This window comes from Synchiropus splendidus, chromosome 13, assembly GCF_027744825.2.
Source record: "Synchiropus splendidus isolate RoL2022-P1 chromosome 13, RoL_Sspl_1.0, whole genome shotgun sequence".
NCBI classification, from domain to species: domain Eukaryota; kingdom Metazoa; phylum Chordata; class Actinopteri; order Syngnathiformes; family Callionymidae; genus Synchiropus; species Synchiropus splendidus.
The window spans coordinates 7,527,759-7,554,159 of record NC_071346.1 but is presented as its reverse complement, the minus strand read 5'-3'; the positions used below and the strand labels follow the sequence as shown (position 1 = coordinate 7,554,159).

The following is a 26,401-nucleotide window of genomic DNA, read 5'->3' as shown; positions in this document are numbered from 1 at the left end:
TTTATTTCCCAGTAGCGCAGTTTCTGACAGTTTCCAGTTTTCATGAAATTGACCTTCGAAGATAAAAATGTGTACTGTGTGTATTGGGCATATACACGGAAAATATATAGAATTATATATTCATATTTAAAAAAAAAAAAAACTCAAATTTGCGGGGAAATTGTCGATTACTGCGTATCGAAGTTCTTTTCACCCGCCAATGAATCTGTCGTGCAGTTCGTCATTTCACCACTAGAGGAAGACATTGCTGCAGCAAATGCTCAAAAACGTGTAACGTATTTAAATGTGGTCCTCAGCATTATTGATACGTGCTGGAATATGTTGATGTATTTATTTTACAATAAAAAATGAATATTTATACGGTTGCATTCAATAATAGTTCTGCTCAGTGACACTTAAATGAGGTGGACCGACACACACGTGTGTTTTCACTTCCAGATGTATTGCTCCACTGCTCTTCTGTAGAAGGTTAAATAACCAGGAATGTCGCTTGTTACGTCTCTACCCAGGCGCGCGCCTTTTGTCAGCGCTGCTTGGTGACAAGATAGACGACTGGTTCGCTACACAAACATCACCGAGTGCACCAGGTTTTTGATTTGTTGTCAGGCGACTTCCTGCTTGAGACTGCACTGAACAAGTGCATCAGCTTATCACGTTTCAAAGTAACGTATGAGCAGGAACTTATATTGGGATTGTTTGTTCCAGGGAAAACACCTGCATCATACTCGTATTTCTATCATGATGCTTTCCTCAGCCTCTCACCCAGAACCGAACTTAAATTCCACGATAATGTCCTAGTTGTTTTGAAGTTTTAACCCAAAAAATATAGGCCAAGATTTAGCCAAATGTCCTCACAAGAATAGATCTAAATCTCACACACGTGTTTGTCTTAGTGAGGACCGTCATTGCCGTAATGCTTCCCCCAGACTCTCACCCAGAACCGAACCATCCAAAACAGAACCAAACTGAAACCCCATGATAATGTCCTAGTTGTTTTGAAGTTTTAACCCTCAAATATAGGACAAGATTTAGCCAAATGTCCTCACAAGAATAGATCTAAATCTCACACACGTGTTTGTCTTAGTGATGTTAGTGAGGACCGTCATTGCCGCAATGCTTCCCCCAGCCTCTCACCCTTAACTTAACCATCCAAAACAAATGGTGAACCTTAACCAGAACTCTGAACCCGACTGAAACCCAACTATAATGACCCAGTTATTTACATCCTCAAACTGAAGCTTAAACTCGCGGGGACTGGGAAAGCTGTCCCAACAAAAGCATAAGGTCCCCATAAAGAGGTGTTTTCTCACAGACAAACATGCACACGGACATAATGATGAGTCCCCATAAGGACGGATAAAAAGGTACTCAAACGCACACACACACACACACACACACATAATTGCCGTTTAGTCATGCTAGGATCCACACACTCATTCACAAGCACCAACCAACATTCTGGGCACTGAGCTACACATATTTCCCAGCCTCTACACACACATCAAAACACTCCAATCCAAACCTGACACACACACTCACACACACTTGGCAGAAGAAGCAACAACAACACACACCTGTCTTTTAAACTTCAAAACACAATACGTACAGTAGGCAAGGCCTTTAAACACACACGGGGAGACACACACACACACACACACACTAAGCAGGTGTAACACAGGCAAACACCATCACACAACTGAAGTGAATATCACCACTGAAGAGTGTTGTGTGTGCGTTGTGTTCCCAGCTGAAGGCAGCATTTGTCTGCGGCGAGATCTCAGATGTGTATCTGTCGCTGCACGCAGGCACCTGACTGCTATCGCTGCATTCCTGCGACTCGCGTGTGGGTGTGTCTTCCTGTAAAGGGTCAGAACGTGCGTGTGTGTGAAGCATGTCACGCTCCTCCCGATTGGCTGGTGTCACGGCGTGAGAGCTTCTTAAATGGAACTTTCCTGCGACTGGGCTCCGACTAACCTGCTGCATCCGCTGGATTTCATCTGGGGATTTCATCATGAGCCTGAATTCCAGAAGATACTCCCTGGACAGCAACATGTGAGTCTGAACTTTGCTTTTACTCTTTCGAATGACAGAACCGAGCATCCACATGTGTAAACATCATGTAAATGCAAGCTATAAACTTCACTGCCTAAGAGTCGTCACTGTATTGAGTGAAGTTTAGAAATACCTGAAGCTTCCCAGGGTTCACCTGCCTTCAGTCTACCATCAACACCGGTGTGAGGATCCCCAGCATAAAACCGACGCACAAAAGAATCGAAAATAGTACAAGAAAGTAGGCAGAAGTATGATCAGAAGCGGTGAAAACTGTTGATCATGAAGGAAAAATACTGAGGCTCTGGAGATAATCTCAAGCCAGAGTGGTGCGGAAACCTCTCAGAACCTAAAGGACCCGAGAAGTTAATGTCAGTGATGGGAACAAACCTGACAGATGCTGAAGATGCTTCACTGCCGCCATAGCTGCGATCCAGAGTGATAGCAAGGTCAATACTAAGAGGAAACTCTCCTTGTGTGGATGGTCATCTGCTTCCTCCTCACTCAGCGATGAAGGTTGCTGCCATTGGAGAGGAAAGCCGCGCAAGAAGACCAGGACGAGCCTGGACGAGGGCCGACTGGACCTCCAGGAGCTGAATGACACGCTCACGCCTCTCAGGTAGACGCTCCGAGCAGAGAGGCTCAGGGACGCAGGCTTATTTCTCGCTGTCCTCAGGGAGCAGACCATCGCAGAGGAGAGCCTGGACCGACTGGACGGTGCCATCAGGGCTACAGTGAGTTTCAGGGGTACGTTTGTCTGCATGTTGCTGATATGGCTTTGGCCTCCTCTAGAGTTTCGTGAAGCACAACAAAACCTTCCACAAGCTCTTCCCTGAGACGCCGGAGGAGGAGAAGCTGACGCACAGTGAGTCCTGACTCTCTCTCTCAGATGTCAAGATGAAAGTGAAACAAGAAGTTTTCCCGTCATTGGAATTAAAAAAAAAAAAAAGAAAAAAGAGCACTTGAACACTTTGTGTCAGAACAATAGTATTACAGTCAATACGCAAACTACTTTTCCACATTTTGGGTCATAAACACAACTGTAATCTGAAAACACGATTATATCGTAAATAATAAATAATAATGAAATAAAACCCGTAGCGTCTATCAATGAGTAATTTCACCGATCACGTACAAAATACTTTCAAGTCTAAATGTATTTCACATCCGCCTCTTGAAAACTGTAATGTGACTATTGCTGTCATTATTAAGTGTCAGTCGAAGATGGATTCGCGATAACCAAGCGCTGAACAGAGCGGAACATAAACACGGATTAAGGAAAGGACGGAAGTTAAAATACTGCGTGAAGAAAATCGAATATAAATAACCCAACGTATGAGGCATTGTTGATATACTATTGCACTGAAACTGGGAGTGAAACCAAAAATATAAAAAAGAAACATGTTTTAACATCAAAGAATCGTAAAAGCAAATATTTCTATACTCATATTTATAAAACAAGTGGCCCGTCTAACACTCGCCTCTCACGCAGCCTTCACCTGCGCTCTCCAGAAGGAAGTCTTGTATCAAGGGAAACTCTTTGTTTCGGAGAATTACGTCTGTTTCTACTCGTCCGTGCTGCTCAAAGATACCAAGGTAGCGTCGTGTGCGTCTGAAACCGAGCGAGGTAAAGTGAAGATAAGAGCTTCTCTGAGCAGGTGGTGATAAATGCGAGCGACATCCAGGAGGTGAAGAAGCACAACTCGGCCTTGTTCATGCTGACGCTGCAGACCACAGACGGGGAAAAGGTCAGAGGTCACAGGAAAACTTGCTCTCAAACGTTGTTTTTAAGAACAACTCTGTTGTGACTGTCCTTGAAGCAAAATGACCGAGTGTTGTGTCACATTTTGTCGCTGTTTGTGAGCCAGAAATAGCTCAACAAGTCATTGTCATTTGGGCTTTGACTGAACCCACATGTGCTACTGGCTCTTCCTTCTGGTTCTAGTACTCCTTCGCCTCACTGAGGAACAGAGACATGTGCTACAGGCTTCTACACAGCCTCTGCTCCAACACTCAGGTAAGGCCCTGCTGAAACATGAGCGTGTGGAGGCATCCTGCTCTGACAAAAGGTGATCCTCAGGAGAACAGCGCCAGCAGCAGCCCGTGCGTCTTCTCCACTGAGATCAAACTGGAACACGACGGGGTGAGAGTCCAGGGGGGGAGGTGCTGACCCGAGGAAGCTCTTCCAACCGCGTGTGTTTCATCAACAGCTGCCCATCAGTGCCAGCCCGGACGACACCGAGGATCTGAGCCGACATAGTAGCTTCAGCCTGGATGAGGGGTCGCCACCACTGCTGCTGCCCAGAGAAAGTGAGGGGACGCAGTGACACCTGACGGGGGGAAGTCACTCAAGTATTACTGTTGCACTATATACCGACAGATTTACTTTCATATTTGACATGACAAAAATTATCAAAATATTTTTTCAGATTTGTTTTGTAATATTAACAGCTAACTTATGTCCTTTTAACTCAACATAGCCATGTTAATATTATATCTCAAAGGGCCACACGTTTTGCTGATTCTCTCTATTTTAGATCATTCAAGGTTCAGTGGTCCAGTCAGCTCAGGTGACAATCGCAGAGGTGGGACCCAAACACATATAATGTTCTGAATAAATCCAGACAATAAGTCCCGGTCTTCCTCAGCCGTGTCGTGGATCTGGAGGATAATCCAGGCTCCGTTCTTCTTCCTGAGGAGCAACGTCTTCTTCACCATCTGCCTGCTGTTGTGAGTACTGGCCGTCACCTGTCGAGTGATGACTTGTTGTTCTGGTTTGAACCCACATGATGGTTTTATCTCTTTCGTCTGCTAAATGAGATGCAATGCAGTTAAATGTTTTTTTTCAAAATACCCTTCAGATGAAGAAGCATGAGGAGTATCTTATCTGGGCCCGAGAATTTCTATTTTTTTAATTCAAAGCAGACTTGATAAAATGGCTTAAAATGATACAATGGCATGTTAAAACCTAAATTATTAATGGAAAAATATTTTTAAAAATGTATGACTTTTATTCAGTGAAATAAATGGAAGTTAAATGGAGTGTCTGCAGGACCGTGTTGCTCCTGCTGTCCTCCGGCTACATCAGCATGCGGATCATCGCTCTGGAGAAGCAGCTCCACATTTTGGGGGTTCTGACTGAGTTGTCACTCGCCCAGGGAGGGTGAGTGCACGCAGGAGACACACAAGTGAAGATCAGATCAGAGGTGAACAGAGTGGTTCTACTGGTTCACCAGGACCACGGAGAGATCAAGGATAACATTCCAGCACTCCTACTTCCTGGTTTCTTAAGCGTTTTTGTCCAGACACACCACACTAATGTCAATTATTAAGGTTGAATAGTAGAGTACCACGTGAGTGTGAGTATAAGAGAAGTGTAGTGCTAGTTCCCACCACTAGAGGTTCTTAAAATACAAGCCTTTAAATCTTGCATCTGACCTTTAAATGAAATGATTGTCATGGTTCTGAGTACTACAGTATGAAAACATTTATTTCTTTATCTTCCATCTACTGACATGTTACGGCCATATTGTACTTTATCAATGTGTTGCGTTAATATATTTATAAATGGTCAGGAATAAAGTGTTAGAGTTAAGAGTTAAAGAGAGCAGAGACTCTAAACACTTTTCTTCTTTTCCAGTGAAAAAGCGATGTAGAGCTGCGGAGCGACTCAGAACAAACTCATGTAATGTGACTAACTTTATGAAGTGAACCAGTGGTGCATGAAATGTTTTCAATCATAATTTATTGAAGAGCTTACTTGCTAAATTATTTAAATTGTAATAAACATCTTGTGAATTGTGTCGACGTCTGTATTCAAATAATAAATTAAATGTTTATCACGTCATAGATTGAAGTTTTTTTTTTGCAACATCAATAGGGTGAAATGCCAAATGAAATGTTCAAATATATCCACATTTCAAGTCACTAGGAAGTACACTCTTGTTACCGTCACCATTGCAGCACCAAAGTTATTGGAAAGCAGCTGAAACAGTGGCTCACTGCTCATAACAAATGAGTCAAAGCAGATCACCTATTTTTGTCAGTGATTTCTTTTTTTTTTAATGTTTTTATTTAATGTCAATAAAAAGGTCAATATTCAGTCCCATGTATTAATTTCATTACATCATTTTCTCGTTTGAAAAAAGCAACATATAATTACAAATCATAACAAAGAATAGGTAAGTACAGTAACCATATAAACAACCCACTAATAACTGTATGGTCCCCGCCCCGAGCCCCGCCCACTCAAGCCCCCGCCCACAAACAACTCAGAACATTACGTCAGTTAGCGATAAAAAAAGTCCTCTTTTTCTTTTCTTTTTTCTTTTTTTAAAGCGCTTCAATGTTCCGATACCTGGAGTTCAGCGTTTCCCCTCACATAGATATATATATTAGAGATAAAGTCCCGACCCGTCACCTACAGACATGCATAAAGTTGTCACTGTTCCTCCCCCTTCTATAGACATTCAGGGCCAGGGGATACAATTTACATCAACCATAGTGGTTCATTAATATAACAACATGTTTACACCAAAGTTCTTCAAACGTCCCATCACGAGGATCCAGTGGTTCCCTGATATAAACACCACCAGTCCACCGACATCTAGTTTTACACACAAAGCATCTGGGATCTAGTTGTAACAGATTTCCATTAAATATTATAGACAAATGACAAAAGACAGGAGATGTTTGTTCTAAAAGATGACATTTGGTAACATTTCCAAGGCGGTAAACCGAAGGAAATCCGAAGTGTGTTTCCCTTTAACAAAACAGCTGCAACTGTCGGCACATACCAATGATATTGTAGCTTGATGTGCTGCTGGTTCTGGATGCTGACCTTCCTCTGAGGCCCAAATATTAACGCACAGACCAGCATTCATACCTACCTGTCACAACTCAGATGCTTTATACAATAGTGCCGAACTGAAGACCTGCTTATTCTCATGCTTCATCTTATATTTATAGACATTAGACAGGTGTAGTTGTGTACTACAGTATGTGTGTTGTGTGTGTGTGGTGGAACCTGCACCACAAACAGAAGAGCTCCTGTACATTAGGGGGACAAATGTGGGTGATAGCAGGGGCGTCGCTCCGACCCAGTTCACGTGTACGCAAGTGAAGACGGTAGTCTTCAAATGTGGTGACATAAAGGAGCCAACAGGGGGCGACAAAGGACAAGGTGGGAAATGCAAAGAAAGTCATGGCATGGAATTTAGATATAAGGCTTGTAGAAATGACTACAAATGAAGCTGATGCACGGAGCTAACTCTATAAAACTCCACACCAGGAGGAGCGTTTTTGCAAGGTCTTAGTGTTACGTTTAGGAGTCTCCGGTACACATGGACTGGGCCTCAATCCTGCTAGGGACAAGCCCAACACTGGAAGAACACGCGGACAAAAAGATGTAGTGAACGGAACGGCGGACTTAAAGTCAGAATATCCATCAAGTTACATTCTCTGAGAACAGAATCATCACTTGGTATCAACAGCAGTCCATGTTTCTGATAATTCCCCTTTCATCTGAGCAAATCTTCACTTCACGCCGACTTGTCGCCTCCAGTTACAGAGTGCAGCTATTGAGCATTAAAGAGGAAATAAATAAGGACAGCTACACCCCTCTTCTGTGTAGTGACACCTCAAGTTATGATCAGTGGTTTGGTTCGCGCCCAACTCCCGGCTTAGTGTGACCATTGTGGCCTGAAACTCCGCACAGCTGCATGCTGCAGTTTTGTCACCAGAAGGAGGCGAAAGCTGCTGTTGGAACCGGCCCAGTTTGACAGGAAAGGAGCCAGGAGTGAGGAAGAGGGTGTTTGGGATAATCCCCGACTGTGAGAGGGATGGTTCTAGAAATGCCCCGGGAGTCGGTTGGATGCCTGCTCTACAGGTAAACAGGAAGTGGAGGCATCACAGGAGTGACCAGATTGTGTCCACTGAAGCGAGCTGGTCATACTGTGGAGGTATTCTTCATACATAGGTACATATGTAAATTAAAAAAAAAAAAAGTTTTTTTTCCTCAATTTGTTCAAGTCACAAACGAGTCCTTCATTTCTGTCTTTACTGCCTCAGTTCACACACACACAGACCCACAAATGTGTGACAGTGAAACGACTCACACTGTTGTTACCATCAACACACCCAGCGTGTAGTTACGCGTCCAATTGCAAATTTCACATGGTTGTAGTGTGGCAGAGCAGTGGTATTAATAACCACTCTGCTCTAAAAATAGTACTTTAGTTCAATGTGCTGAGCAGTAACAAAGGTGTGATGTTTTAAAGACACACAGTGTTGACAAAACGCACACACACACACATCCCTTTTTGTTTCCAGGTGTGCTACTCAAACATCCACGCACTCACACAGTCTGGTTTCCTCAAACCGGTTACAAGTGGTTTTCTTAGGTGTGCTGAGCCGCCAGGTCCTGGTTGATGAAGCGTCGTAGTCGCTCCAGGTACTGACTGTAAAGCTCAATGTCGTTGTGACCGGCTCCTTCCACCCACAGAGGCTCCACCGCTTTGGGGCAACGCTCGAAGAGGGCAAGGCCATGGGAGAAGTCAATCACCTCGTCCTCAGTGCCGTGGATGATCAACACCGGCGACGGGATCTTTGAAACCTTCTCTATGCTGAAAAAACAGAGGAAACAAGTTTACACTCACCATTGCAATACAATGAAAAAAAACCCTCCGTCCTCTTTGCACCAAGGCTTCATTTCATTTCGATTGATTCCGGCTTAGAGAAGTGTCGACAATAAAACAAAAAAAACAACAACAGAATCTTCGATTATAAATGTCTTCCCTAAAGATCTTGAAAAGGCGTCGTGCCTCCACAGTGAATTATACACCTGACAAACATCATGGTTCTGCAGGAGACGCCAATAAATCTAGCGCTGCCATAGCCTGACTCAGCACAACCGCGCCGAGGATGTAATTTCAGGCGACATGCTTTCAATGCGGCAATTTCCAAACGTCTCGATAAGGAAACACAAAAGAAAACTGAGCCGAGAGCCGACAGGAGGAAAACACACGGCTGCTTAATGCAGTGTACGGTGGCGTCACGGCGGAGCCACACTGCACCACAGGATTTGTGACTGGCATCATAAGAAAACCTTAGCATAATAACATTTCGTAGTGTGTTTCTCCACCACATTTGTGGATAAATAACAAATAAATGGACTTAGAATAAGCAGAAAAAAAGAGTGCTTTTCGTTGTTTTTCCTCTCATGGACAGCGAATGATGCTCACGACTGAGTGACTAAAAATGTGAAGCCCACACTTATCATCTTGCCAATTACGGAGGACAGGGCCATCAGCTCTTCCATGGTCCAAGAGAGGAGATGACAGACTCTCTTGGCTGCAACACAAAGAGCTCACCTGGTGCCCACAGTAAGAGCGCAGTCTTTTTTTAAACGATACTTCAGCGTGAAAGCCACCGTCTGAAAAGGCCATCTGAGATGACTCGCTTCAGGCACACTTCCAACTCCTGCAGCCCTCTGACCATATTTCACTGCTCACTTTGGTAGTGCTCTGACAACAGGAGACGTGACTAACCAGGGAAGAAGACTAGACCCGGTCAACACCGGTAACATTTTAAGAGAATAAATCAAAAGTAATTGGTGGACACAACAACAAGAGAACAAGAGAAGAGAAGCACTGTCTCATTGTCAGTGTCTCAACTGCTCTTAGTTAAGTGACATTGTTTGACTATCCCTTCCTGTGTTCACTCACTTGGGAAAAGCATCGAAGCAGTAGGTTTTCTTGGTGTCTGGGAATGCCACTCTCATCCCTGAGGTGAGAGGAGAGTGGAGGACCACAGCAGCACATTCGAACCGTGATGCCAAGTCCACTGTGGGCACGGTGCCGATGCTCTGCCCGTACAGGATGATGTTCTCTGGGCTGATGCCATACCTGAAACAGGAGGAAAATAAATCTACTTCAATTCACTCAAGTGGGAACCTGTTCTGTTCGGCTAGGAGCAACTACATATAGAGATGACTTTTTGAAGCACAGCAACTGCCTCTTTTTATTTAAACCTCTCCGAGAGTAAATCTTGTAAGCACGCTATTCCGTAATAGAGCTAGATGACACGAGGATGTTCCACAATAGAGTAGCTCACAACTATTCTGATAAGTAGAACATTGATAACAGTTCTAATAAAATACCAGCGGCAAGGACAGGTTTAGAGCTGACTTTCAGAACAGAGACAGCTTGCTAAAGTGTAACAAGGAATTTCTTCTGCTTACCTTGAACGTAATGCATGCCAAGCAGCATCAATGTCAGCATAAAGGTTCTTCTCCGACGGCTTCCCGGTGCTCACACCGTAGCCCGAGTAATCGTAAGAGAAAATATTGCAGTTTATGCGTGTGCCTAAGCCGATGTAGAAGCTACTCATCTGCCCGAGATCCACCGCGTTACCATGAGAAAACAAGACAGTAAACCTATAAAAGAGAATAGGAAAGGTTGTTAGCAGTTGTTGGGCCGCCACAAAACATGTAGCCTCACCTAGCATTGGGAGCACAGCGAATGTACATGCAACCAATCCGGTTTCCTCTGTTAGACCGTGTCAGGAATACATCCGTCACATCCAGCTCTCTCTGTGAATACTGGAACTCGGCTCTCTCTGTGAGATGCAGTTTCCACCTTGCTTCACTTCCGCCGCCGGAGCTACCGGTACTGTTGTTGCCACTGCTTCCTGCCGTACCCACACCGCTGCCACCACTGCCCGTGCCTCCTCTGTCACCTCCACTCCCGGCACTGAGCCGAGAGCGCAGTCCCGGAGCTCCCAGAGAAGGTAAGGACGTCCCAGAGGTAGAGCCAGAAGAAACAGATCCAGAAGTCGGATCTTGGTCAGGAAGTAGAGCATAGGTGGGCTCTGGTGGCAGGAAAGCTAGTTTGGCTGCAATGCGGCTCGGGCACGGAGGGCAGCAGAACAGGCAGCATAGCTCTCGTATAGACAGACCGTTCATTTTCTGCTGGGTAAGAAGAGATGAGCGGGAGTGATTCAATATTTTAATGGAAGCATAAAAACGCAATGAGTCATAAGAAGACTAGCAGTGACAGTGCGATTTCCTTACCTGGATTATGTAGTCCCTCGGTCTTCAACTGAATTGGCACACACCGTGCCAACGTCTTCTCTTTTGGTCTTCCCTTCCTTAATATTTATTGGCATTTAGTTGCATCCTGCCAGCTCTTATAGAAGAGGAGAAGAGTCGGGGGACTGAAATGAAAATTATCGATATTATTCCACAGTCACAGCAATATATTCATACATGACTAGTGGGTAAGAAGATCCCACCAAGTTTGCAGACACAGATGCAACAATTATTATTATTATCGTTTTGCTGAACAGCCTGTGGACCAATAAAACTAACCGTCATGTGACAAGGTAGGAAAAGAACATGAGCCTTCCTCACTCCAAAATAAAGCAAGACCAGAAAATAGAAAACATGTAGCACAACAGTGATTCTCTAGTGCTCAAGAAAATGAGAACCACAGACTTGCAGGAAACTCCATCTGCATTCAGCTTCCATATAAAAAATTAATGAAAAAAAAGAAAGGCCTTAAATACAAGCAACTAAAACTTCCAAATTTAAAATAAAGAAAGATGAAAGAAACACTTTGCAATCAAATAAACACATGTAATTATGTTATTTATTAAGATGAATTTACAAGCATTAATTTATGATGATATAATGTATTTAAGACCTGGAATATACTCAAGTATTCATAAAGAATATATTTTAATACTGGGCATGTCAAATTAGTACTTAGCAATCCTAGAACATAAAAATACATTTTTGCACATAGAAATCTTGATTTAAATATGTATGAAAGTAACATGTTAGACAAAATGTGTAATTTTTAAACATTACACATCGCCCTAATACTAATATTTGATGGCAATAGATGACGGCTCGTTTAATAGTAGGACAACAGTAAAGGAAGGAAAATATAGGGTTCAAATGGATCATTCTGCCGAAGTGGCCGTCAGAAATGAATATGATGGGAAGTATTTGTTCAGTGTACATAGCAACAAAACAGAACAAAGACACCCAGCTTGACACCGAATCGTATTAGAATCCGGGGAGCGAACCCCTTACCCCCAAACTAGCGGTCAACCTTATATATTCACCATTTCGTACACTACGTTTGATAATACGTGGCTCGGTACAGCAAATACTGACCAATACATCATCTCGTGATGGTATTTCAAAGAAGCCACAGCATCCCCACCCCGTCTACATCACAGAAAACGGGATATGCTAATGAAGCTTCGTGGTAACGACGATAACATCTAAAGATACTGACAAGTCAGGCACAAATTCAGCTTAACTGTCGATGGCACACGTCATGGGTGAACTGCCGTCATCATCAAGAATCGCAAAACACAAAGATGATGCGTATGTACAAGCAAAATACAAACACTTGTCGTTAGCGTAGCAACCAGCTAGCAGTTACTCGCTAGCCCCTAAGCTACCTACTTACCAATTCACGGTAGGTGGTCGGGTAAACTCGCGTGCCGCTATTTAAACATGAATGCGACACAAAACATTTAAGTCTCTCTTCGTGTCTTGGCATGGATGATTTTAACGCGACCGCAATGAAAGTTAATCGTGCTAGCAACCTGAAATAATGGCTGCTAGCTTTTCTCACTGCTACTGTGCGTTTAAATCCGGAAGTGACGTCTAAAGCCACTCCATTTCAAATCTTTATTGCAATGAAATGTTGAACAAGCAAAATAAGTCGAATTTAATTCATTTAATAATCGTTTCAAATTAGTTTTTAAGTAAGATCATTTTTTAATATGGTTTTTTTCTTCAATATATGTGACATTAGTGTTATTTTAGTAATATTTAGGTTGGAATATTTGCTTACCTGTGCATAAGTTACCATGGTTAAGGTCCATTACATTACCAGATGGTGCAACTGGAAATTCACTTTTTTTTTCTATAAGCACAAGCACAAGACTGTCGATTACACGCACTTTCACCATAGTTGCACCGGTATTTCCAGTCAAAAAGAATAGAAAATATATATATATATTTTAAAAAGCAACTCAAAAGGACCCCCTCTCTTAACCACCCCAATAACACTCACATCTTATCTCTTCAACATCTCTCCAAAGTTTATGATGTTGATAGCGGACCGCAGTGATGAGGGGGCCACACAAGGAATTCTCCCAGTATTTGTCATTCCTCATGAAGTCTTTGCAAAACTTAGAATTACAGTGCTGTTAAATATTCTGACAGGTTAACGCTTTGTGTAATATTTGCATTCTGCCATTAACAGGAATTTATGTTCTTAATAGTGCAGGTTTTTTTTATGATTCATTACAATTTCAATGGATTGGTTGACCTTAAAATACAGTTAGAAGCCATCTTAATTATATATATATATATATATATATATATATATATATATATATATATATATATATATATATATATATATATATATATATATATACACCATTATTATATTATTATTATATTACATATTATTAGTATTATTTTTTTCTTCAAATAAGTCCAACATTTTTGTCAGAATTGTGCACCTCTCTTATTGGCATTGCATTTTTTGGAGTCTCTTTATAATAAAATGCATGTTATCTTTATGTTTTAATCCCAAACCAGTAGCAAAAACTCAAAGACCTGGCCTGTCATGGTGCATAATGTGGCCCTAGAGATCTACCTAATGACCCACGTGTCCCTGACTCTGGGAAAATGTCTTCATTTAATGTATTATTGGACGAGCAACTTGTTTTTTGAGTAATTACAAATGAGGGGAGAGAGTGAAAGGGCGAGAGGGAGTGAGAGGAAGAGAGAGAGAGGGGTGGAGAGAGAGAGACTATTCATCACTGAGCCACTGCAGGATGGTTCGGAGCTCTGAATTATGGGCCCCTGCCGTCTCAGTGGCTGCTCTTCCGAAGACATTCGCCTCGACACAGTAAATTTGCCAAGGAGGAGCAGATTGTGCTGACGGCTGGTTCGCTGTCCACTGACCGCTCCACTCCTCTCTCAAGACTTGACTCAGTCTGCGGCTTTTCACCCAACAGCGCAGCCTGGATTACAGAAACAAACACACCTTCATGCGAACGTTTCCTCTCTGCGGGAAAACAGCACGTTTCCTAGTTGACTGGGCGTTGAGGGTTTTTTTCCCCTTCATTTTTTTTTTTTTTTTTTTTTTTTGGTGATGCGTCGACAGCGCGCAGGATTCTCGGAGGACAGAGACAGGTGAGGTGCGGCTGCTGCTGGTTTCTGGACGCATCCGAATCCTGGACGCTTCTCCTAACGACAGTCCGGCAGAGAGGCGACTGGATCTGACTCCCCACCTGTCCATCTGCTGAGGTGAGTGAGCCAGGACGTGGAGCGGAGTCGTGTCAGGTACCGCGCAGTTTCATCACCGCCTTGCTGCATCTCTGCTGCTCCGGTGGAAACAGAACTGTTTGGCACCGTCTGGACCTTTGTGTCTGCCGCAAGTTGGCCGTATTTCTCCAGTCCTCAAATGCCTTGGTGTGGTGCAACAACGGTGCTGCTGTCAGGCAGCAGAGAAGTAGTTATAACGCTGCATTGATTCCACCGCGAAGTGACACAGGATTGTTCCCTGGTGTGATCTCGACTCCTTTCTTAAGATGCGATGTTAAAGGTCAGCACTATAATGAAATGACAGGGATGAACAGATGTATTTTGTCATATATATAGAGGGTGGGCAGGGCCCGCCCTCCCACCAGGCAAGCGAAGTTCAACCTAAACCGCACTGCTACATTAAATCCGTCTTAACTTTACCTGCTACAATTTACTTTACAATTTAAAATTTGGGGATTTGGACTCAACTAGTGGCAAAAATGTGTATCAAAAAGAAACATTAATGATCCGTTCAGGTTCATTAATAGCACACAACCAAGCTACATTCAACAAAAGCGCCTTTAAAGCAAATATTATTAAGAAAAATTGGAATGAGAATAAATTCATTAAAAGAAAAACATGTAAAAATGATTAAGATAAATGGTGCTTATACAGCCCATTAATAATAATTTGAGTGCATTAATTATTTTGGCAACAAGATGCATTATTTTTGTTGGTCAATTTGATGGTGGTGGTGTCTTTAAAGGAAGGTCAAACTGAATGCAGCAAGCAGCAACTCATTTGTTGTCTTCCTCTTCTCCTTTCACCTGCTTTCCTCAACTTAGTCCTGTGAATGTGCTCAAACTAGGGATGGGACTTTCAGAGATGAATTAACTGCACAATAAAAAATAATGAATGGGTACAAAAAAAAAAGGTGATTCGTCAGGTATAAAGTTTGTATTTCGGAACATTATACAGTGTGATAATGATGATCCATGAGCTGGAGACTACATGAGATGATGGATGGACGATGCTTCACAATAGTCCTGTCCTCTCTGGAGCCCTTCCACCATCATGTTTAAGCATTGCATCTGATCATTCTGGTGTCATATATTAAAATCTAATAAATCATGCTCAACCATCTGATTCTGACCTCCCTAATCTTGCTTTCCAACTCACCAATAAAAAGTCTCAAAACGCACTGCAACAGTCAAAGCTCACATGACAGCTAGTATCAGAGGAGTTTAGCGTCAATTTTCTTTAAGTTGCTTATGACTAAATGCATGTTTACTCTGTATTTCCAGCGCTTAAAACTCAATTTTCTTGTTTTGCTCCCCTTTGATTGATTTTGACATCAGTGTTTTAAGACTATCGAGATTTAACTGAGTATTGATGGATCTTCAATTGTAGTGTGTTTAATGACACTTCAGATGGTTAAATAGAAACGGCTTGCCACAGTGATCGATCGATTGAGAGGACCAGTGGTGGTCACAGCTTCTAAAGCTACATTGCTGCTCGCTCTTGAATTAATATGAACACAACCTGCGTTTTGACGCTGTCATAAATCACTTCTCCATCCGCACACACACGCCCGACGATGTGTTGACTGTTGTGGATGTTAAGACAAGTCAGTCTTCCTGTTTGCTATCTGTTGCATCACTGAGACACAAGTTTGCCCTCACATCATCTTTGCTCACTGCTAACACATGCAGCTGTTTACCATTCAGTGAGTGTATGAAAGACAAAATAGAGCGATATAGACAGACTGGGGATGGATCGCTGTTTGGCAGGAAGCAATCTGGCATCAGCAGCAGATGAATGAGTCAGAAAGAGAAATGATCGAGAGTGTACAGAGTGAAGAAGAAGTAAGGGAGAAGGGCTGCAGACAGCAGTGGGCGAGGGTGTGAATGGTCCCCCTGTTACCCAAACAGACAGCCACACAACAGGCGTGCGAGCAGGTGCCCACGCCAACTCACACGCAGCAGCCGCGGGACACAACAGGTGCAGACAGCGTTTGCTAGCCCCTCTAAAAATCCCCCAAATGAAGGTCTTCTCACAGCAAAGCACTTGCTAATAAGTGCATGGACGGGGAAACAGAAGCGACAGTTCAATCTGCTTTCACAAAAAGTGAGCAGTAATGGCCGCGCGGGCTTGAGTAATTTAATTGTAAAATTAATTATGCTGCAACAAAGTTAGAGGCGCTGAAGGTAAAAGCAATTTCGAGAAGCTCCAGGGACATTTAACCAGCTCTATTGATCACACAGGACTGTGTTCTATCATCCGTTCAAGTCCCAAACCGAACCGGTTGGATCGTGGCAGAGCAGACCATGGAATGTGCTGCAGGAGGCACATCTTCTCATCCCAGCCCGAAAATGTTTGCTTCAACGGGGTGTTTTAACATGGAGTTATATTTATTATTATTGTTTATTTTTGTAGTTTTTATTATGCCATTTAATATTTATTGACTACACCATATTGTCATTTTCTTTTCATAGTACATCCACTATGTTTTATTGTCATTAAAATACTTAGTAATTTATTTTCATTTTCCATTTTATTTTCCATTTTTTTGTACTACCGTTGTAAAGTAATTCATTTAAGTTAGTCCAGGCTGTTGTTTATTCTTATTTATGACAAAATTCCCCTCTTTTTTTGGCAACATTAGATCATGATTCCGGAACTTATTTTCTGCTCTCAACTGTGGGAGTTTTACCTTTATGTGTTTACATGTGGTTACACTTGTGTTTACAACACAGCAGGGGGGAGAAGTCTCTAGTGTCACTGTTGCTAGGGAGCAGGTAATAACCAACAGCATTAAAACAATGGCAATCTACTGTGGAGTGTCCATGTGGACAGATGCAGGATGCCGCAGGGAGGGATGTTACCTAACAGTCTTTCTGTCCCTGTCGCCAAGTGAAGTCATCAAGTGCTCGGTGGCAAAGTGGCGTCTTTACCTTCCCTGCGCTGTGACGGACTCAACTTCTCACACCAGCTTTAACGCTCTCTGGCTGTTGAACTGTCACTGAATCTGCACTTTGCTTTTCCCTCTGCCTGACAGCTACTTGAACCTGAAAGTCCAAGGCAGTATTTCAAAACAGGTGAAGCGTTTTTAATGACAAGTCGAAGCCCAAACTTGTCCTTGTGTAACGGAGCAGCACATTTATGAGTACACAATTTGAGCTTATAAGATGAGAAGCTCGGCCATTCTTGAGGTGCAGTTACTTCTTCATTTCTCCCACATGTTGACTCAAGTGGCTGATTCTCTCGACTACAAGAATATTATGAGAAAAATATAAAGAAAAATTGACACCATCATCTTTCCATGACAGGAATTCTGCTTTACCATGGCAAGCCAGGACAAAACTGTTGTGACAGAGCTCAGCCACGTATTTTCTGATACTCTCATCATTTCTTTTCCACTTGTCTGCGCAGCCTTTGTTCAGAGAGAGGACAGCCTTGAACAACTCCTGTGTCACTCATCTGATGCGCGCTGTCTCGATGAAAACTCTGTGGTTATTACATTAGTCACCATTTGTTTTTGTCACGAGGCACTGAGGTTTTCTTAAACCCAAATGTTTTGACACAAACATTGATGTAAAGCGGCTGCTTGGATGTTTAAGGTCCGCATATTTATTCATTTTTATATCAATTACTTACCATATCTCTCTCATTACTTTAATGTTGTTGCGTTAAAATTCTACTTGCCTGCTCAATAACACATGTAGATTGGATATTTTGACCACAAACATTTGTCTGCGACACTGAATTTCTCGTCTCATCTTTGAGTTTCTTATTCTTGGTGGATGTAAAAGTGATTCTTCTGGTAATTTCCTGCATCATCCTCGATCTTTATGGGCAATTACTACTGCAGATATTTATGCCTCAGTCTTTCTTAGTCACTAGGAGACAGAGCAGCTCACTGGTTTCCTCCAATGGGGGATTCACAAGCTGATCAGAAGGTCACCTCTGGATAAGTTGAGGTGACATTGACCTGAATGTTTTAATGGGAAACATTCTACAAGGACTCTCAATCTCAATTTTAACTATGCATTTTCTTGAAAAACAAAAGAAAAAAAAACTATATACTTACTACTATAACTATACATTTTATACCTCTCCAGTTACGCATTTATTCGCATCAAATCATTTAAATCAAAACAAACTGTGAGACAGAGGAAGAGATGAGAATAGTCTACACACATGTGCATCATTATTTTGATACACTATAATAAAACTCATTGTACTTGGCAGGTCATTGAGGTGTCAATTTCAAAGTTGCTGACTGATACAAAAGCTGTTTAGGGTTTTTACATCCAATTTTTGGAAGGAGAAATGTAATTTAATTAAGTAAGAAGAAGTGATTTATCAAGGGTTTTAATGCCTATTTCTGTTTCTGTTTTTGTGAGTTGACATAGTAAATGAAGTCAAGTCATTCTCTTGGATGCAGGGTCACTCCTTAAGCGAGAGTGGAACCTAGGACCCTGCAGAAACTGCAGCACGAACCACTGCTGCACCATGCTGCCTGGACTCCAACATATAAATAAATACAACAGATTTAACAAGGATATTTACAGCGAGTTTCTTCATGTGGAATCAGAAGAAATGTTTCACAGCACCAGGGATTGGAATAAAACTACTGAGTATAACTGGTACTTAATACTTATAACCGGTAGATGTGAAGTCGGTATCATAGTGAGCACATTTAAAGGTCCAGGATTTAGTCGATTGACTTCAGAGCGATAAGATCAGTAGGACTCAACAATGTAGGCATCTGCTGGGAAACCTCTTCCACCTTTGAGTTACACCGCAGAATTAAGAGGTCGCAGGTCAGCTATCACACTGCCTCACGTTCTTTATCATCAAACCCTGCTACGGACGGTATTTAAAATGATTCGACAGGGTGGAGGAGAGTCAGCAGAGTCCAGCTGTGTCTCTCAATATGAGGCTGTGTGAGATAATGAAAGCATTGTGGTGGAATTACCGAGAAGTGTTTGGCATAAATGATGTGGTGTTTGTGGACGCCTCATTTGCTTGTGTTGTACTGTATAAACAGGCAGTTGTTGCAGTTGTTGCCCTTCCTGTTGCCATAACTCTTCACATTTATGATTCCATGTCTTCCCAGATTCCTCCCAGAGGGTTCGGATTTCTTTTATGCTTCCCTGGGCGGAGGCTTGTATTCCACTTTTAGCGTTTTATTAGCAACCTGGCGACGCTAGATAACTGCACAGCAATGCTCCGGTATGAGACTTGGGAGCGTGATATGATTAGGATTTCCCACTGATGCTGTGAGCTGTGATGTCAAGCGAAGAAGAGGAGTCAGTGAAGTAGAAGACAAGGAGATTTGAAGTTTCGTTTGATCTAAAGTCATCAGTGAGTTCACGAGTGATCAGTGGTGCTGCCTAACATGAAGGCGGTTTTGTTTGATTCCTGCTTGGGCTTTCCCTTTACAACCAAGGTGTTCTTCTTCATGCTCATTGTTACTGAACTGTACTGTGGGTAAACCCGCTGTTCTCTTTAAGACGTGATCTCACTGCTTGAATTTTTTATTTTATTTTATTTATTTAATTTTATTTTTTGATGTTAGAGGCAGCGGACGAGATTTGGGGGGTCTGCTTTGGCGTCAAAATTACTGAAAGTAGTGTGCAGTACCGGAGTCCAGCAGAGAGGCAGCACCTACGTAAAGTAGCCTGCATACATCCTGGCAGGGAGGAGAAGCAATCCAGTCTGCCAGTAAAATGATGGAGGGAACGGGAAGAGAGAAACTATTACATTCGGATTTTCTTTCAACGTGAAAGTGTTAGCTACCTGGAAATGAAGCGATGATACCCAGAAAGTGATTGATAATTTTTGGTGCATGGATACATGGTTAGACTACAACAGACTTGAAAAAAAATCCTAAAAGTAACACGTCAAACACAAGATAGCACGGACATACACAACAGTGCCACAACATGGAAGTGAAAGGGATGAAGTTTGGGCAGGTTTAACGGTTTTGTTGACAACTATTATCAAGTATGGCAAAACATGTTTTTTAAATGTCTAGATTTTCTGGACGTGCAGGGACAAAAACACCCAAAATCAATCCCACCACGTGGTGCATTCCCTTGTGTACCTCTGAGTTTCCCTGTATACTTATGAGACCTCATGCTGCGCATATTCAAAGTAAACACATGTAAAACAAACAGAAAACCAGCTAGGACAGAGGGAGTGACGCCATAAGTCCAAATATTACTTTTCCTTTCGAAGGATAAATGAAGCAGAAGCGGGTTCCCTCCACTCAGAATGTTGTTGCGAATTCAACTTAAGACAACTATATTCCTGGATTACGATTCCAAAACTACATTCCAGGTAAGCGAATTAAATCACAATGAAATGTAAAACCAACTTGCAGCACATGATCCCGATTTCTGCAATATCTGTGAGTCTTTTGTGGCCCAAAATCTTTATTTGAATTGTCAAATCCAACTGAGTGAAACAGGAATGCAGTGTACATCTTTAAAATGAGTTCCCACTCAGTCGCACAAACATAACATGAAACTTCCCGGCACAGAATTTGAAATAACTAGTTCAGTACTCATCCTGACAGTATTGCATTTCTCATCTTTGTCTTATCGTGGAAGTGTTTCTTGTGTTTGCTGACAAATTCCTCACATCAGCCCAAGACAGCTTTAGTTATGGCAGCTTAGCCAGGGGGATTTGGGAGAGTTTTTTTTCCACCGGCAGATAAAGGCACATCCGACTCTCCTAGATACTTCAGTGGCTTGATGGGGCTTTGTTGTGGCTTTCCTTCTCCCACATCCAGTCGCTTGAACACAACTTCCTCCTTCCTTTAATTGTAGTTTTCATGTGCCTGCACGGTCACGGCGGAGAGTTGCCGAAACACAATTACAGGCGGAGAGAAGGTGTGAATTCAAGTGAAAAGGTGTGGTATTTTCGTGTGTCTGTCTTTGACTGCAGTCTATAGAACTTCCATGGTAAACTCTAATCCTCTTAGCTTTCCAAAGAGACATGTTGCGAGCGCACATATTCCCATGACAAATCAAACCATCCTGCTTTTGCTTATGCAGCATATAATTCATGGCTACTTACAGCCACGGCGTTGCTGCAATCCAAATTTAAAAAGTTCAATGCATTTAGCACCCGGGATTGTTTGTCTCGACAACGGAAAGCAATAAATACAGAGGGTGATGTGAACCTTCACAACACAATGTTCACTCTTTACCAGTCTGAGGTGAGACACAATAAAAACAAAATGAACGCCATATTTTCACAAAACCCTCACTGCCATGGTGTTATTAAGCCGCATCTCCATGGCTGTTGTGTATGGCTGGCGTGTGTGTTGTGCTCGCAGCGCGTGTCTCGTATGTGCGCTGCATACTCATGTGTTCTCCTCTCGCTCGGGCTGTGCCGTGAATGTATATGCGCTTACTGCAGTCAAGCTCTGGTTAGTAACATTTGCCCTTGCTGCAGCGTCACACAGCGCTGTACATGGATGCCAGTGAATATTTTGATTTCTTGTGCCCAACATAGAAGCGGTGGACATAAAAGCTAATGTAGATGTTACTGTGTTGCTATTGTCACTGACTGTGCTCATATCTTATTGGTCATCACAAACATTTAGCGAGTGACGTTTGAACTGCAAAACCATGCTGCTGCTGCTGCTAAAAAAAATAAAAAATAAAATAAAATAAAAAGAGAGGAAGGAAATAAATACTGAAGCTTTATGCAGTTGCGGTCAGCATTTATTTGATTATGTAAAATAAAGTTGTGTTTTATTTCTAACTGTTTTGTTTCTACCAATATTTCTTGGTTAAAAAAATCATATAAAAATAACTTGTAAATAAATCCAAATACTTGATCCTCACAAATGTACTCTGCCACAGCTCTGTTCATTTTCAAAGCTTCAGGAGGCTATTTTTCTTATTTTTTAAACAGCAGTGGAATAGTTGGCCATAACCTCTTTGAGTTGAAGGTCGACTTCTCTCTGCTTTAGTCTTTCATAGAAGAAAAGGCATTTGAGTGAAGCTTGCGCGCTAAAGGCTGCTAGCCAATGCTAATAACAAAACAAGATGCTATGCTAGCTGCTCAATTCATTCATTCACTTTATTTCACTTTAGTATCAATACCATGGTATTTTTGGGATTTCAGTTTTTCATATTGAATAGTTTAAACAATGATCTGTCAGTGAATCCTTTAAAGATATTGTTTGTTTTTGTCACTGTGGCGACTCCATTGGTCAACTTTACAGCAGATAAAATAGGTGACAGTGTAAGTGAAGCAAATATGACATGAAGCTCTTCTTTCATTAGCTTTTCTTTATGATTGCGACACACTAGCTGTCACGTAGTGAACCCGATAATTGCAGAAACTCCGATAATTACAGATGTGCCTGAAAGAGAGGACTATCAGGACGGTTCAGCAGCAGTGACAGAATATATATTAGTCAATTTACTGAAATAGATGTGATAAGAAATCAACACACCTGGGTGACTGAGCAACTCTTGTGGAGCTTTAGTCACCTTCCTTCCTTCCAAATCTGAAAGGAAAGACGCCGTCGCTCTGCCGTGTCGTAGCTGTATTGTGGCTCACTATTCCGCCAGCAAACATGCATGAACACCATCCTGACTAACAGCTATACAGCGTTTGGCAGCGAGGCGTTTGGAGGAGTCAGAGCAGAGATGGCTGCTCTCCAGCTCTGTCCATCCTATTTTAATTACCTATGGCACTCTCCCTTTCAAATACCTCTTTACCTCCCGCTCTTATGTTGTCCCTCTTTTCCTTCAACTCCACTTAACTTCCTCCTTTTAATCTCTTTTAGCGCCGTCATTACTCATTCACTATCACCGCTCCGGCTCTCTCTTCTTATCGTAGACGTACATAAAGTAAGGCGGCGTCAGATGCCAGCGTCGAGGTAACCTTGCATTAGCATATAAATGACCCTGAAGACGGAATTGTGTTTTAGGATATTTCACAGCAAAAGGCAGATTCCCTCATTTCTGACTTGACGTGCCGTGCGGAGACAGACTGGCACTTGAGGGAATATCGCCTTCACGTCTCGATGAGATAAAGACTTGACGCAGCACTGAGGAGAAGTGATGGCATATGGAGGGCCTGGCGCAGCTGCACTGTATAGAACAGCGTGTCAACTTTTAATAAAGTCTCCATACATGGGTTTGGGGTTGACTGTCATTACTCATGCGAGTGTTTTGACCAGAGTTGGCACTTCTTAGTGGCACTTGTGGGTCTCCTGATGATGATGCTCAGCTTTATATCTGAGAGTGGATAGGTTTTGGGCCGAGTATTGGCAGGAATACCATGATATATTGCAAAACTCAGTATAATATTCGCTAACTACAGCCTTTAATTTAAGGGAAAAGAAACATCGACTTGTTCCATGTTAGCTCTTAGCTACCACGCTACATTGGTGCGGCAGCTTCGGTAGGTTTACTGTGCTCCTGGGTGCTTGACTGTATGTGGCCGCTTGACTCTGTTACCATTTGAATGCCACAGGTGACAGTCTTATATCCTCAGATTGAACCACCATATTGGCGAGTTGATGTTCCAACCTGGCTTTCAACACTTGCACAATCTCGTGGGCCAGGGAGACGTGAAATTACTCGCTGGAAATAAGTGGTGGGAACTTCAATGGACAAAAACACATACAACCATGTACTTAATATCTTAAATAATCGACACAATATCACAATATTTGAGGGTGTTTTTTTTTGGTTAAGGGCTGTGTATCTACACTATACAAGTCACGAGGTCCATATTTTTTCTAGAATTTCTTCCGTTCCATTCACTACACATTGAGCAGACAGTGAACATCGAATTTACTGTTCAACATGAGTGCATTTTTTTTCGAATTTAATGCATCTTTATTTTTTAATTTAAAGTTCCAACTTCCAAGTATGTATGCATATCTCATTTATTTATTTATTCAAGGTAAATGATGCCGCAAAACGTCACTGAAGATTGTGAACAGCCTGTCTCAGCAACAGCTGACACCACATTATTGTGAATTTCATGTATTAAAAAACTAAACAAAAAATAAAATTTAACAAAACTATCTCAGATTCTGTCGTCACTGAAAAAGTAAACAGGTTTTCGGGGTGTTGCCAATCATTAATATTCTATTCCAAGTCAGGAAAAACTGAGGAATCAGGCTTCACCAATCCCTGAGTGAGGATTTATTTTATACTTTTATATTCTTCAAGAGGAAGCTTGTCTTATATATTGTTACTTTACATTAAAAAATATTCCTGAAATACAACTAGAATAATTCTGTCAAGACCATTTCTTGCCTAAGCTTGGAAGTGACTCCTAAAAAAAGATGCAAGTGAGCTGATAACAAGTCAGACTTCATAGTCGCACTGTCACAATGAATATATCCATTTTCAGTTGGATTAAAATTCACATGGGCCAGTGCTTTGTACTAATAGACAGCGAAGACTGGACACGCTGTGACTTGAAAGTCCCAACTTAACCGGGTCATCTGTGTTCTAGTGCCCATGGAATCAGTCGCGCTCCACAGCTCTTAATGCAGCTTACAAAATTGGGACAATGTTTCGAACAATGTTAGTTGATTTAAATATCCATTGTGCTTATGATGTGGAGCAACAGAAAAGAAAACACTTTGCAGCCTCAATATTTTACCGTCCACTTGATGTCCATTTTCCAGTTTATAGGGGCAATATTTTACCTTCACTGTTTAAAACTGCAAAGTGAGTTCAACAACAGCGCACACTTTTTGTGCTAAGTGCTGTTGAGCTGCAGGTTGTACATTTGCGCCGCCCCTCCCTCCCCTGAAATAGATGCTTCAGATAAATTACCCGTCCTCCAAAAAGAAACAGGTTACTATTGTCTCATGTTTTTTTAGAAAAAGAAACCAAAATGTTTTTCTGTTAGTGCGCTACGTTGACATTGTTCTCTGAAATTACCTTGTAACCGAGAAAAGCTCAACAGAAACAAGCTACAGTGCTTTATTTTAGCGACATTTTCCCCTGACGTTTATTAAAGCACTCACTAGTTGAAGTACTGGGGTGTGAAGGTGACCCATTTCTCTCGGTTTAGCCACAGCCATTTGCTTAATTCGGAGCCTTAACCTGTCGAACTTTAGCAAATAGCTGTTTTACCAGAGGCGGCTGGTCTGCGGAGGATCGGCCCTCCCCACTTCCACGAAGAGGAGAGGCCAGTCGAGAGTAGGTAACCCGTTTTAAATGTAAATTTGTCTTTTAACACGTGAAGAAATGACAGAGAATGAGAGCTAAATATTCTCTCATTCCATCATAAATGACGGGATAAAACTGATCCATCTGGATTGGGGCATGCACTTTTTGCATTAATGTCACAAAAAAAAAGCAGTAGGACCTTTAAAAATGTACTATTCAGAAAGATATTATGAGTGTGAGTAATAGATTAAATAAAATAAAAAAATAGATAAATAAAATAAAATAAACAAAATAGATACATTTATCGAAGTTATCGGTGTGTCAGCCGATAAATAGAAGTGTTTACCTTACTTTTCTCTGTCCTGCATTGAATACTCCGATACAGTAAAAGAGCAAGGAGACATGCTGTTGGTCTTGCCATTATGACAACAGGTGTATAATCTGTTCCACAATATCAACACCAACGTGTCCAGGGGACAATACAGCTCCTGGCTGCTGCTTTTGATTTCTTCCTTCAGCTGAGGAGCAGGCCGTAATCTTTGAAAACCGTTTAGCAACTTTATTAGGCGCTCATAATTTTGTTACTTATCACCAAGTGTTGTGGAAGTTGAGCAGCATGATAATATTTCTCTTGTTTTCATAAGTCTCGTCTTCAAGCGGGGCCCCCTGATGCTCCACCAGCTGCTACCCACTGTTTGTGAAATGGAACGGGGAGTTACATTCGCCAGTTTAGCACAATAAAAACAGAGGTTTCGGTTTCGGTTAAGACGGTAAAAACACATGCCACAGGTTGGGTATCTTGAACCAAACTGAGCAACAAAAGCATGAATAATATTCAGTG

The 26,401-nt window shown here is 42.0% G+C and overlaps 3 protein-coding genes across 5 annotated transcripts in view; 2 read left to right on the top strand and 1 right to left on the bottom strand.

Moving 5' to 3' along the window:
* The first annotated feature begins 1,903 nt into the window (after positions 1–1,903).
* Positions 1,904–6,307, top strand: LOC128769895 (GRAM domain-containing protein 2B-like). Its single transcript, XM_053883958.1, has 13 exons — positions 1,904–2,052; positions 2,558–2,668; positions 2,726–2,783; positions 2,842–2,914; positions 3,542–3,645; positions 3,708–3,797; positions 3,995–4,066; positions 4,130–4,192; positions 4,260–4,359; positions 4,587–4,634; positions 4,698–4,779; positions 5,102–5,212; positions 5,690–6,307. The coding sequence occupies exons 1-13, from the start codon at positions 2,012–2,014 to the stop codon at positions 5,703–5,705; spliced, it is 969 nt and encodes a 322-aa protein (XP_053739933.1). The 5' UTR covers positions 1,904–2,011; the 3' UTR covers positions 5,706–6,307.
* Positions 6,284–12,713, bottom strand: LOC128769894 (alpha/beta hydrolase domain-containing protein 17B-like). 2 transcript variants are annotated; one of them, XM_053883956.1, is made up of 6 exons: positions 12,531–12,713; positions 11,120–11,262; positions 10,548–11,017; positions 10,289–10,483; positions 9,774–9,953; positions 6,284–8,672 (listed from the first exon to the last, which is right to left on the bottom strand). In XM_053883956.1, exons 3-6 carry the CDS (start codon positions 11,009–11,011, stop codon positions 8,447–8,449), a joined length of 1,065 nt encoding a protein of 354 aa, XP_053739931.1. In that variant the 5' UTR covers positions 11,012–11,017; positions 11,120–11,262; positions 12,531–12,713; the 3' UTR covers positions 6,284–8,446. The 2 variants fall into 2 exon arrangements, with proteins under 2 accessions (XP_053739931.1, XP_053739930.1); XM_053883955.1 differs by having other exon boundaries at positions 10,548–11,014.
* Positions 12,714–13,918: 1,205 nt separating this feature from the next.
* LOC128769515 (semaphorin-6B-like) overlaps positions 13,919–26,401 on the top strand; it is a 30,389-nt gene continuing 17,906 nt past the window's right edge. For both annotated transcript variants that reach the window (XM_053883296.1, XM_053883298.1), the window contains exon 1: positions 13,919–14,392. The gene's annotated coding sequence lies outside the window, so the exon portion shown is untranslated. The remainder of the gene's footprint in view (positions 14,393–26,401) is intronic.

What these genes read in the sequence shown, in the direction of transcription:
- LOC128769894 (XM_053883956.1), bottom strand. Translation starts at nt 11,011, where the DNA reads ATGAACGGTCTGTCTATACGAGAGCTATGCTGCCTGTTCTGCTGCCCT. An exon ending in CGCTGTGCTCCCAATGCTAG is followed by an intron (nt 10,484 to 10,547) that starts GTGAGGCTACAT and finishes TCTCTTTTATAG; the next exon opens with GTTTACTGTCTTGTTTTCTC. An exon ending in TGGCATGCATTACGTTCAAG is followed by an intron (nt 9,954 to 10,288) that starts GTAAGCAGAAGA and finishes CTCCTGTTTCAG; the next exon opens with GTATGGCATCAGCCCAGAGA.
- LOC128769895 (XM_053883958.1), top strand. Translation starts at nt 2,012, where the DNA reads ATGAGCCTGAATTCCAGAAGATACTCCCTGGACAGCAACAT. An exon ending in TACTCCCTGGACAGCAACAT is followed by an intron (nt 2,053 to 2,557) that starts GTGAGTCTGAAC and finishes CTCCTCACTCAG; the next exon opens with CGATGAAGGTTGCTGCCATT. An exon ending in TGCTGCTCAAAGATACCAAG is followed by an intron (nt 3,646 to 3,707) that starts GTAGCGTCGTGT and finishes TTCTCTGAGCAG; the next exon opens with GTGGTGATAAATGCGAGCGA.